Below are 12,057 nucleotides of genomic sequence, written 5' to 3'. Positions count from 1 at the left end.
GTCCTCTTGGATTCTCTGAATGTAGTAACTATGAAAAACTGTTCCAGAGGTAGGCAGAAAATGGGCCAGGGAGCCAGATGCTCCAGGGATCAGGAGGTCCTACCCACGGTCTCTGTGTGCTTGCTAAGTGGTGTACCTTTCTTGTTAACCACGATATTAAAACTTGATCAGCTCATAAGCTTTCCTCTGTTAGATCTTTTGGCAGGAAACAACCTCCAACCCTCTAAATTTTGTGGGTGTGTGCTGGTGTGTGTGTCTGTGTGTGCATGTGCACATGCACACACGCTTTGTCTAACTCACTTTAATAGAATGATCAAGTGGAGTTAAAGAATCGCAGGGAGATAGGTATTTTGAATATGAACATTCTTTTGGAACTTAAGGTTTTATTATTTTTTTTTCCATTTGGTTGTTTCTGAGATGTGTGATCAACTGAAGACGGAGCTGAAATGGGAGATGCATGGCCCCACCATGCCCTTGAAACAGCAGAGCACTCAACAGTAGAGAGGGGAGGAGACCAGAGCCTGAGCATGTGGTAGCCAGCTTGGAATGTTACTGACATATGTGGCAAGAGGGCTCAGCCAGAAATATTTAAAGATGCAGCATTCAGGCATGCAAGTTCCCTGGGCAGGGGGAGGGAAGTCAGGAAGGGTAGAGAGCTCTCAAATAATTCTAGCCTTCTTTCAAGTGTGAAAAATGTCACTGGTGACACTTTCACTGGCACCTGTGTTGGTTTTGTGGCTCTGCCCTGCCCCAGTCCCCTCAAGGCCAGGTGATCTCAGGGGAGGATGGAGTGATCCCAGTTGGAGAGATTATGCCAGGTAGGGACTATCTTACAGAACTCTGAATGGAAGGAAGTCAGTCCCGGAGCCCTTGGTACCCCCAGCTTTCCAAGTTATCACAGATAATTTTTTCGCCAGATTTCCATTTTATTGTGTTTATACACTTGTTACATACTTGATATACATGTGTGGGAGGGAGTACCTTTTTTTAACCATGACTTTCAAGCTATTAAGCAGAGGTCCCTGTGGGTCTCAGAGGTTGAACGGAGCCCTGGAAGGATGGTATGTGCATATGTGAAGAGATGGATGAGTCGAGACTAACTCAAGAGTATTAAGTTCTATTCCTTGTTTTTTTCTTCTCAGTCATTGATCTTGCAAGACCTTTTTTAAAAACAAAACAAAACAAAAAACCTTTTTTTAAGGTTGAAAGAATGCTGCATCTTTAAGCCTTCCCTCTAACTTCCTGCCTCCTTCTCCCCATGGGCTTGTAAGTGGAGCTACAGGACTTTATTTGTTGATCTACCTTTTCTGCCCTCGTCCTGAAGAAGGTATGCCCTCTCTCCTCAATTCCCTTGGGTCTAGGGCCTGGTTGGAGCTCACTAGGCTTGCTTGAGTCTGGGCAAGGCCTCTTTCCACTACATGGACTAGCCCCAGAGAACATGCAGAATGTGGACTTTTTCTAGATTTTTCAGTAGCCAATGAAATCACTAAGTGGGGTTCTTCCATGACATTTTGTTAATATGGGTTTCACTTTTTCCAAGGATAATCCCTTATTGCCACAATTGATTTACTTTCAACAATGACAAAAAAAAATGTATTAATTTGTAATTAAACCCAGCCAGACTGTTTTGGACTTTCCCAACTTGGGGGGTGGGGGTGGGTGGGAAGGATATTAAAATAAGTTTTAAGAAGTGAATCTCCCAGCCTCTTGATTTTACTCTAGTTCTTCAGCTTTAAACAGGGTTCTTAGCATCCAGGGGGGTGAGTAGGTAGGGAAATCCTGCAGCTGAGTCCCAGTGGACTTTGCAGGCATGTTGGCAATGTGTTGATTCCTACAACACCTTTTGTAGTTCCACTGTGCCAGTAACGAAAGCTTGTTGGTGGGAAGACAGCAGTGAATAGGACAGGGAAGTCCTAGCTGTTAGCACACAATCCAGGGGTGAAGGCTCTGGGCCCCAAGAAGGGAAGGAAAACAGGTCTTTGATGGGAGGGAATTGGGCTCCGACTTCCCCAACAGAAGATGGGGCAGCTCTACATGAAACTTGCCCTTGAGAGCCAAGCATACCCCACTTTTGTGGCTGACCCAGACACACCGGCTAACTGCCTTAGAGGATTTGTGGCCCTCCTTCCTCTAGCACTGAGGATAGGTTTTCCTTCAGCTGAGAAGATAAGCAGGCAAGGAGCTCTTGTGTTTCTTAATTTAGAAAATAATATTCTTTAAACATAGTCATTTGTAGAATCCTAGAGCTAGAAGTAAGCATTGAATCCAGCTCCTCGCTTCTGAGAAGGCAAAGTTTACAACTAGCTTGACCCCCACCTTGGTGAGTTTTGCTTTCTGAGAATCTCTACCCCCACCCCCACTTACTCACCATTCTGCTTGCCCAAGCTTGCTCTGTCTATAATTAAAATCAGCCCTGGGGTAAGTGGAGAGACATGGTACACATACTAGTTGAGGTATGGGGGAGTCTCTGCTTCCTAAAATTAGCTGTTCTGTTTTAATTTCTTAAGGCAGAATTACCTGGAGGTTAAGAACCTGGGCTCTAGAAGTAGGTCTGGTTCAGATCCTACCTCTGCAAGCTTCAGGGATGATTCCTTGCATGGTTGTAAGGAGTAGAAATAGGGTATAATAAAATGCCTGGCATGTAAGAGGGGAATCAAAAAATGTGGTTTACAGAGAGATCACAAGATCCAGTAAGAAAGATTGCTGGGCCTGAACCCATCAAGTTTGCTAGTGGAGATTCAGAGCCCTTCTACTTGCCGGGTGGTCAGGAGATCCTTTTGCCTTGGGTAGGTGACGCAGTCTTTGTAGGAGCCTTCCCCTTTGGTTTGAGATTCCCTATCTACCTTTATCCTGTGAGGTCAGCAGTCTCCTCTGACCCCAATCCAAGACTGCTTCTGGCTAAATCTGAGAGGAGCATCTGGCCCCCAGGCCACCTGGAACCTGTTAGGAATTAATGCTTAGTAGCCCCTCCCCCAGTCTGTCTCCCAGGCGGCTTCAGCACTGAGGGTCACAAGTCCTGCTGATCCTCCTATCAACTGCAGCAATAGGGTGGGCCAGTTGGAGAGAGTGACCATCAAGCCTTGTCTAAAATTCACCCAGCGGGAAGGCAGAAATGAGTTTATTTTCTGTGTTAGGGATAAAATCTTATCTTAAGCTTTAGGCTGTCCTAGGACCAATGTCATGCGTCTGCTCCTTGCTCCGTTATGAGGAGCCTCAGGAGTGCCCGTACAACACATCCCTTCCTTGCTTTGATACTTAACCGTACATACAAGAATCATTCACTCCTTTGGGCAAAGCTTCTCACCCTTGGCCTTCTTTAAAATACATATCAACTTGCCAGTACCTTATTGTGAATTAACTTAGCACGTTTTTCTTTTACCTGAGGGGTCCAGGGCTGTGGGAGAGAGCTGCGACCTGGGCTGGACCTGGGTGGGCTTATGAATACAGCCTGGCACTCTGAATCAGGGGTGAGGAGAGCCTGGGGCTGCAGCTCTTTGAAAAGGGTAAGGGTGGAGAGAACAGAGAGGTTGCAGGGAGAAGAGGGTTAAGTAGGGAGTGGTTAGGGACTCTGGCTGCTGTGGAGCTCTTGCGGGTGGGTTGGGAGAACCTGCCAGAGGCTGGGACCTGGTGAGGGTAGGGAATACAAGAGCCCTATTGTGCTGGGGTTGCTCAGCAGGGGTCCAAGACAGGCTGGAGTCAGCAAAAAGTGTGTGTGTGTGTGTGTGTGTGTGTGTGTGTGTGTGTGTGTGTCCCTAGGCAAGAGACCCCCATGGTGTGAAGGGGTGAGAGCAGCTGGCTGGCTGGTCTCAAGGGAAATGCCTTGTCAGAGATCTGGGATAACCTCAGCCCTCAGTAGCTTCCTGGCACCTGTAGTTGGGCATAGTGTGAGGCATCGGCAAAGGGCAGGGGCTCTAGCACTGGTGCTTTGTAGGGAGGTTTTGGCTGTGTTGGCTTCACAGCTGAGGTGTAGACAAGGTAGGAGTATCTCACTGATTTTACAGATGAGGAAACAGAGTCCCACCCAGAGAGATTTGGTAACTGGTAGTAGGTAGAGCAGCGCTGAATGGGCTTGAAATTTTTGTGAGGTGGAGCCCCTGAGTGCCATCCTTGGGCAGAGTGCTGTGGGTGACGCTGTGCCCTAGGTCCTAGTTGGAAGCTCTCTTGCCCTAACCTAGGGCTCTACTCTTCCAGACTCCCTCACAGCTAGCCTTAGAAGTCTAGCTGGACCCAGCTGGCCTGGGCATCAGCCTTGCCTCTGAGGTCCTGGGCCATGACTGAACTTAGGGCAGTAGGGGCATGGCTTCACAGAACTACAATCTGATCAGGCCATCTCTGCAGATGAGGAAATGAAAATCCTGCCCTACCCCAGCCCTGGCCAGCTCTGTCTTCCTGTTCCTCAATGTCCTAATGGACAGGCAGGAATGGCCCCCTCTGCCTTGGCCGCCTCAAGTTGCTGTAAGCCTTGAAGGAGGTGGGAGACGTGAAGCTGTTTTTGGCAACTGAAAAAAGTTAAGGCCAGAGGGCGTTTCTAGGTGCTGCCTTCATGTCACAAGGGGTCCCCGGAGAGAGATTTGCAGGATATTGAAGGTCCCCTGGTGAGGCCTTGTCCTGTTCTAGAAGGAACCTGTTCTAGAGCCAGACCTGAGCCCTGCAGCCTGGTTCCATGATGAAAGAAGGGCATGCCACTGGAAAACATGAAAAGAAAGGTCTTTCCCTACAAATTAATTTCAGATGCCATTGGTTCTTTACATCTACAGACTTTTTTCAGAGCCCTGTTCACAATGTTAATACTGACCCTGCTCCTCATCCCACATTAAGTAGACAAAACTGTATCCAGAACAAGGTAACAGGAGAGCCCCTAGTGAGGACTGTTTGGGTCATAACTCTAAACATGCTGTGTGATTAAGCCAGGTGTTCACACTTGAACTACATTTGCCAGTTCTGTAAGCTTCAGGCAACTACTCAAATCACATTGAGAGCCTTCTGTTTGGAATATGCTGGGCTAGGTGCTGTGGGAAGCAGAAAGGCACATTGGACTCAGCCCCTTCTCTAAGGAAGGTTATAATTTAGAAGCTAAATGTAATAAATGAAAGCTGGGAGCTGGTAAATTTTGTGAGAGCAAGATGAGGTCCCAGAGGAGTTGGGAAATGAAGCTGGGATGGGCTTTGGAAGCTGGCTGAATTGAAGAGAATGAGAAGGGGTAGGGATTTGCCGCACAGGGTTTTTCACACTTTGTGTTCTTCCCTTCCAGCACACCCCCACCCATTCTCTCACACCTCCAGGCCTTTGCAAATGCTGTTCACTTGCCTTGGCCATCTGAGCATCTTTGAAAACTCAGCTCAGGTGTCTCCTGCAGCCTGCCTGTCTCTGGACTGTCACATCACTTTGTACACCTCTCCAAACTCCTGCCTCATCGTGTGTGTGCTCTCTTGGCACAGTGAGAACTGGCCCCTTGATAAGCCCAGGGCATGTAGAACAAGTAGTTTGTCTGTCAAAGCATGGGGCCCATGGAGGGAAGAGGTATGGCTGCACTGGCTGTGGTGAGGACCCTCAGATGTGAGACACAAGGAGGAAGTTTTGGGCATGTCAGGGAGTAAGCAGATGAGAGCTGGGCAGGGCCAACCGAGGGGCCTACATAGCAGGTTCCAGGTCTTCAACAGCAATATTGAAAAGATAGTATTAAGGAGCTGCTTGGTGGCGCAGTCGACTAAGCATCTGACTCTTGATTTCGGCTCAGGTCACGATCTCAGAGTTGTGAGATCAAGCCCCTTGTTGGGCTTTGTGCTAAGTGTGGGGTTTGCTTAAGATTCTTTCTTCCGGGCGGCCCCAGCGGCCCAGGTGGCTCAGTGGTTTAGCGCCACCTTCAGCCCAGGGCCTGATCCTGAAGACCCGGGATTGAGTCCCATGTCGGGCTCCCTGCATGGAGCCTGCTCCTCCCTCTGCCTGTGTCTCTGCCTCTCCCTCTGTCTCTCATGAATAAATAAATAAAATCTTTAAAAAAACAAAAAAGATTCTCTCTCCCTCTGCCCCCAACCCCAGCTCACACACGTGTTCTGTCTCCCCCCCAAAAAAAATTAATAAAAAATAAGAAATCTTAAGCAATCTCTACATCTAATACAGGGCTCAAACTCACAACCCCGAGATCAGGAGTTGCATGCCCTACCGACTGAGCCAGCCAGGCACCCCCAGATATTTTTCAAAGTGTGTTTGATGGCAACCCACAGTGAGAAACACTTAACATCTCAACCCAATACATATTTCACAGGATAGAATTTAGTTCACATGCAGTATACTCTGATATTTACTGTTAAACTTCATTTTTAAAATGCTGGTCATCACCCGCTGAAACCCCAGTCCACTTGCTGCTGTGTCACTTGGAGCCCTGGAAGTTCAGACTATCCTCTTGGAGCTGGGGTAGTAGGATGATGGGCCAGCTGGATGCAGCAGCCTGGCTTCTGTTCTGGTCAGGGGCTCTATTCCACCAGGAGCCTTGAGTGGAAAAGATGGATCGGCAACGTTCTGCATCTTCAAAGCCACCTCCCACCTCTTTTGCCTCCATGCTGGAATCAGAGCCACAGAAGGATGCTGACTGAGGCTGGGCCCAGTCTTACCTTGGAGGGTTGAGTACTGAGACTAGGGAAAACCTCCCACCTGTCCTTCCTGAGTTGAGGAGAGGGAGGCAGGGACTAGGGAACAGCATCAGATGTCATCCTGAAGAGGGAAGTGCCGAGGCCAGAGTCCTGGACCAGGGCAGGCCTCACTGGCTCAGCCCCACCCTCAGTGCAAGGATAGCCTCAGAGGAATTGCAACTTCAGGTTGGGAGAGGCATCTGAGAGCCTCTGGCACCAGTCAGGTAGGGCAGTAGAAGGTTTTGGGAGCTACATCCCATCCAACTGTAGTTGGTTCTGCAGTGCTGTCCCCACTTCCTTGTGGTACCTCAGGCCACCCTCTGTTCCTCTGTGAACCCCCTTGGCCAGCTTGGTCCTGACCTGCTAAAGTCTCTCAAGTGGAGACCGGAGCCAGCGAGAATCCTGGAGATACTGGATTTGTGGCCTGTGCTGCAGCCCGCAACCTGGGCTTGGCTAGTCCTGAGCCCGCCTGCTCTGAGTTTACTCCAAGGCCCTGCCAACTGCTGCGGACCTTCCATGGCAACTCCTCCACCTGGGAGTCCCCATCTTCTGGGGAGGGGGTCTGCACAGCCTGAATAGAGACCCAAGAGTTTCAGCTGCAGGAGGAGCTTAGGGAGAGGGCAGAGGTGGTGGGAACAGCATAGGCCAGCCTCTGGCTTGGAAAAGTTCAGCGTGAGGAAAATCTTAGTGCCCCTTTGGGTTCACACCCCTTTCTCTAGGTCAGGACTGACCACATCTTTATATCCTCCTATCCTACGTGGCCATCCATTTGCATTCTTCTTGTGTTCTCCTTTCTTAAGTTTTTGTTGTAGGCCTAGCCTGCTGGGGTTGTCCACAGGCTCCACCCCCTGGGCATCCTCCAGCTGCAGAGGCTGCTGAGCTGCAGAACCAGTGAAGAGGAAACTAATGGAAGAGGTGCCCAAAGCACAGTGAGTAATGACACTTGCACATCCAGGGGCTCTAGGATTCTGAAGGGAAGTGACTTGCCCAGGGACAGGTGGTGAGAAGTAACAGCAGGAGTTCCATTTCAGCTGCAGCCCCCAGGCCTGGACTCATCGCACTGCTCCATGCTTGGCTCTTTGTGGGCATGCATTTATTAGCCAGCCAGAGTAAGCATGAGCTGCTACTGCCTGGATTGGGTACACTCCAGAGTCCCAATTTTGTATATGATTTAGTATGAGATGTTCAGACAGGGAGGGAGGTTGTATTGTTTTCTCAGGCAAAGGAAAGCACCTACTGTTGGAGTCCTGCTCACTGACCTGTGTGGCTCTCGTGACTGTGGGGTGCTGGGCAAGAGGAGAGGCAAGTGGGATTAGGGAGGAGTAAGGGAGACACCCTGATGTTCAAGAGGTAGAGGGGACACAGGACACAGGGAGGGGATGAACATTCCCTGAACATCTTTATCCAGGAGCTGTGCCGTCCCTTTATATGTAACATTTAATTTTCAGAACAAGGTAGGAATTGTTGCCACATTTACAAAGAGGAATTGTGAACTCAGAGCTTTGAGTAACTCACTGAATGTCCAAACTAGTAATTGGGAGAATCAGAATTCCAACTGAGGTCTTTCTGACTCTATATTCTATCCTAAACTTTTTTTTTTTTTTAAGATTTTATTTATTTATTTATTTATGAGACACAGAAAGAGGCAGAGACACAGGCAGAGGGAGAAGCAGGACTTGATCCTGGATCCCAGGATTACGCTCTGTGCTAAAGGCAGACAGTCAACCACTGAGCCACCCAGGCGTCCCATCATTGCTCTAAACTGGTTTTGATGAACTCAGCAAACCCACAGTGCTTGTTGCTGGCTGTGTCTGAGAGCCATTTCTCAGTATCGATTTCACCACAGTGGCTACCATCCTGGCAAAAATCTCCTGGACCAGGTCACAGACTTCACTAAGTCCCCAGCACCTTGCCTGATGCCTGGCACATAGTAATAAACGGCTGTTTATTATTATTATTATTTATTCTGCTGAGTGTTAACAAGAATGGTGAGGAAGCTGTAGGCACAGAGCACACTAGCCCTTCTTTGGGAGTAGATGAGGGCCTGGGGGCTAGGGAAGGGTCCCTCTGAAAGCCCCAGCACTCTCAGGACACCCACCACTCCTGCAGACTGTGACCATGTTCCGATGACAGCTGATGGTGTGCAGGAACTTTAAGCAGTGAGGGATGACTAGATTCTCCAGGGAGAATGGCCCAGACATAGCCCGGCTCTCTGCCCTGCGAGTTCAAGATCTAAGACAGATGGTGGCCGCAGATGTGGGTCCAGACAGTCAGCAGAATACAGTGTGTAACCCTGACACGCTGGAGCAGGAAGTCTCACGCTTGGCAGGGACTAGAAGAGGGCCTCAGAGACTTGGACAGCCATCTGTCCCTGTGAGCGCAATGCACTTGTGCTCCTCAGCCCCTGCCTGAGTGGCTGTCTTCTCTGCCTGGAATACGGTAAAAATTGGGTCAGTGTTCGCCACTAAATAAAAACTCTTCTAGAGCTGTGAGTGTTCACCTTTGTTTTCCCAGCAGCTAGCACAGTCCATCAGTGATTGTTGAGTGTGGGGCACCTCCTGCGTGCTGGGGACTTAGTGTAGTATTCAGGTGAGTAGTGAACTTTATGGACCCATGTGATTCACTGGTGATGTGGGAGTTGGCTTCTGCCCTGCTGGTGGGAGGGAATGGTAGGGAAGGGAGATCCAGTTCTGTTCCAGAACCTGGAGGGCTCCTTGGGTGTCCTGCCTGAGTTTCCTTTTGGAGGAAAGGGAACCCCTTGGTGAGGACTGTGGCTGGCACATCCGGCAATAAGTGAGCAGGCTTAGGAAGCCTAGAAGATGACTTCGAGAATAAGCATTTTGTGATTTGTTCTCTCAAGAGCCACTTGTTGAAGCTGGCCAATCCTCAAACCCCTTGTAGATAACAGGACTGTGAGAAAGAACAGGCCAAGAGAATGATCTGTGAGCCAGCGCCAGCATGGTCAGTCAGTCACCTGCAGAGCACTGGGATCCTGGGACATGCCACACCAAGATGGTGTGTCCCAAAGGGCAGTTGAAGCCACAGTCACCAGAAGGAGCTTGGTTCTGTCAGACTTGCCCAAGCTAGCTGTGGAGTGCCAGAGGCTTGCTATTTTTTAAGGCCAAAGTATGGATAGTGGGAACGTTTTCCAGGGGACTGGAGCTTTCAGTGGATGTTCCCTGTGGGGCCCTGCAGCCTCTTGACTGACATTTGTCAAGAGTCTCAGCCCAGTAGAGAGCTCTAAATGAGTATCTCTAGCCCCATATCCTTACTGCAGAGATTTATCTAAGGCAGGGGTGGTTAAAAAGGAGAAAAAAAAATTTCAGTTATTTCCAAAAATAAGACCAAGGTGGACAGCACAGGAAACAATAAAATTTATATTACAGTTTCGTAGTGTTTTTATTTGATTACTCGTGGTGGGAAAACGTGAATCTCCTTTGCATTTAGGGTCTCTGAATGTCTCAGTCGGGCCCTAAGCCCAGAGATCTCTAGCGACTTTTCCAGAGCTGCTCAGGGAATCAGAGGTAGAGCTGGGGCTAGACTCCAACATCCTGACTCGCAGTCCAGTGCTCTGCACTGCGGTGACCTGTTGCATAATACGGAATAACTGTGGATTGTCTTCCTTTTATAAAATTTCCATTTGGTCCTTTGCGACCGGCCAGCAGTGGCTTGCTAGTTGAGAGTGAGGATGTCTGTCTGCTGGGACGTTCAGTGCACAGATTTTCCCTTGGATTCTGGATACAGCCCCAGCTAGCAAAAGCACTGCACCCCTTTGCGCCAGGGACGCATGACCTAGGGGTCATGCAAATGCTAAAACAAGACGTGCTAGTGTTTGCGCTCCGCACATGGCAGGGGCCCTGCCTCCCCCTCCCCCAATCCTCGCCCCGGTGGCCGAGCCCTGGGCTCCGCCCCCTTCCCCCGCAGCCCGGGGGAGGGGTCCTCCTAGGCGTGGAGCTTAGCGGAGGCTCCCCGGCTGCAGACGTCCGCAGAAGGCGGGATAGAGGGGGCGCTCGCGGCCCGGGTCTGGCCGCCTGGGTCGGCCGCGCTCCCCGCCCCAGCGGGCCTCGCAGCCCAGGTCCCGCCACGCCGTGAAGTTTGCGGAAACTTTTGCAGTTGCCTCCCCGCCCGCGCCAGCCGGGGAGCTGTGACGCAGCGTCTGGGGCTCCAAGCCCGGGCTGAGAAGAGAGAAGGCGAGGCGGGGAGAGGGAGGGCAGCCGAGAGCGAGAGAAAGAGCGCACGCCGGGGTCCTCCTCGACCCCGCAGATCCTCCTCCCCGCCTCCCCTTTCTTTCCCCCTTGGCGCTCCCTCTGCGGCCCCGGCCCCGCGCCCGCCCGCGCCTCCTCCCCTTCCCCTCCCACGCTGCCCGCTTCCCTTCCCCTCTGCCCCTCCAACCCTCCTCCCGGCTTCTGCGCTCCTCCCTCCGCCCTCCCTCCACCCGGCCAGCCTCCTTCCCTCCTCCCCTCTTCTCCCCGGGAGGCATCACTCCGTCCCGACCGGAGGAAGACGCGAGCCCCTCGCGGGCGGTCAGCACAGCCCCGCGCCCGCGCGCCCTGCTTCCCCGCGCCCCGCCGCGCCCCGCCGCGCCCCGCAGCGCCCGGGCATGGGGCCCCGCCGGCCAGCCCCCGCGCCCTGGCCTCGTCACCTGCTGCGCTGCGTCCTGCTCCTCGGGGGTCTGCACCTCGGCCGCCCCGGCGCCCCTGGGGATGCCGCCGCCGCCGCCCTCCCGGGTAAGGCGCTGCCAACTTGGCCAACTTCGGGGGAGGGCGGGGGGCGGGGGCGCCGGGGAGCGGGCCGCTCTCGACTTTTCCCTCCTTTTTTTTTTCCAGAAGCGCGTGTGCGTGCTTGTGTGTGTGCGTGTGTGTGTGTGTGTGTGTGACTGGGTTTTTAAAAATCGTCTCCGATTTTCTGGAAGCGGGTGGGGGGGTGAGGGGAGGAGGAGTGCGCCTGGAGGTGGGGGAGGACCTGAGTGGAACCAGATGTGGCAGGCGGCGGGGGAGGGGAGCCCGGGGGTCTCGAGCGGCCTGGGAGGAAGAGGGCGGGCTCCGGGAGGACCCCCGCGCCCGCCCCCACCCGGGACCACCCGGCTCCGCCCGTGCGCGATCTCGCTCCAGGCCCGGCTCCTTGCTTTGCCCCAGGACCCCTGCGTTATTACCGTTCTCAATTATTCGTCAGGGCTTGCTTGCCCTTCCTGGCATTTCGGGGGCGTTTCTGTTTTCCGCACTCGGCCTTCAAGGACAGCTTGTGGCATGTGGGCAGCCGCGCTGTCTGAAGGGAGCTCTGTGGGGCGATTCTGTGCCCCCCGGGTGTAGCGACAAGCTGGGCGCAGTGTGTGTGTGTGTGTGTGTGTGTGTGTGTGTGTGTGTGTGTGTGTCTGACCAAACTGGCACCCCTCCAGAGTAGACAGACCTTGGGCCCCAGACGAGCTGCT

General features: G+C 52.1%; 1 protein-coding gene across 2 annotated transcripts in view; it reads left to right on the top strand.

The window, feature by feature from the left end:
- The first annotated feature begins 11,229 nt into the window (after nucleotides 1–11,229).
- MRC2 (mannose receptor C type 2) overlaps nucleotides 11,230–12,057 on the top strand; it is a 54,401-nt gene continuing 53,573 nt past the window's right edge. For both annotated transcript variants that reach the window (XM_038546949.1, XM_038546948.1), the window contains exon 1: nucleotides 11,230–11,356. In XM_038546949.1, the coding sequence (XP_038402877.1) occupies nucleotides 11,230–11,356 (127 nt within the window). The remainder of the gene's footprint in view (nucleotides 11,357–12,057) is intronic.

Source organism: Canis lupus, chromosome 9 (assembly GCF_011100685.1).
Source record: "Canis lupus familiaris isolate Mischka breed German Shepherd chromosome 9, alternate assembly UU_Cfam_GSD_1.0, whole genome shotgun sequence".
Lineage (NCBI taxonomy): Eukaryota > Metazoa > Chordata > Mammalia > Carnivora > Canidae > Canis > Canis lupus.
The sequence above is the reverse complement of the archived record's forward strand: the minus strand, read 5'-3'. Positions and strand labels throughout refer to the sequence as shown.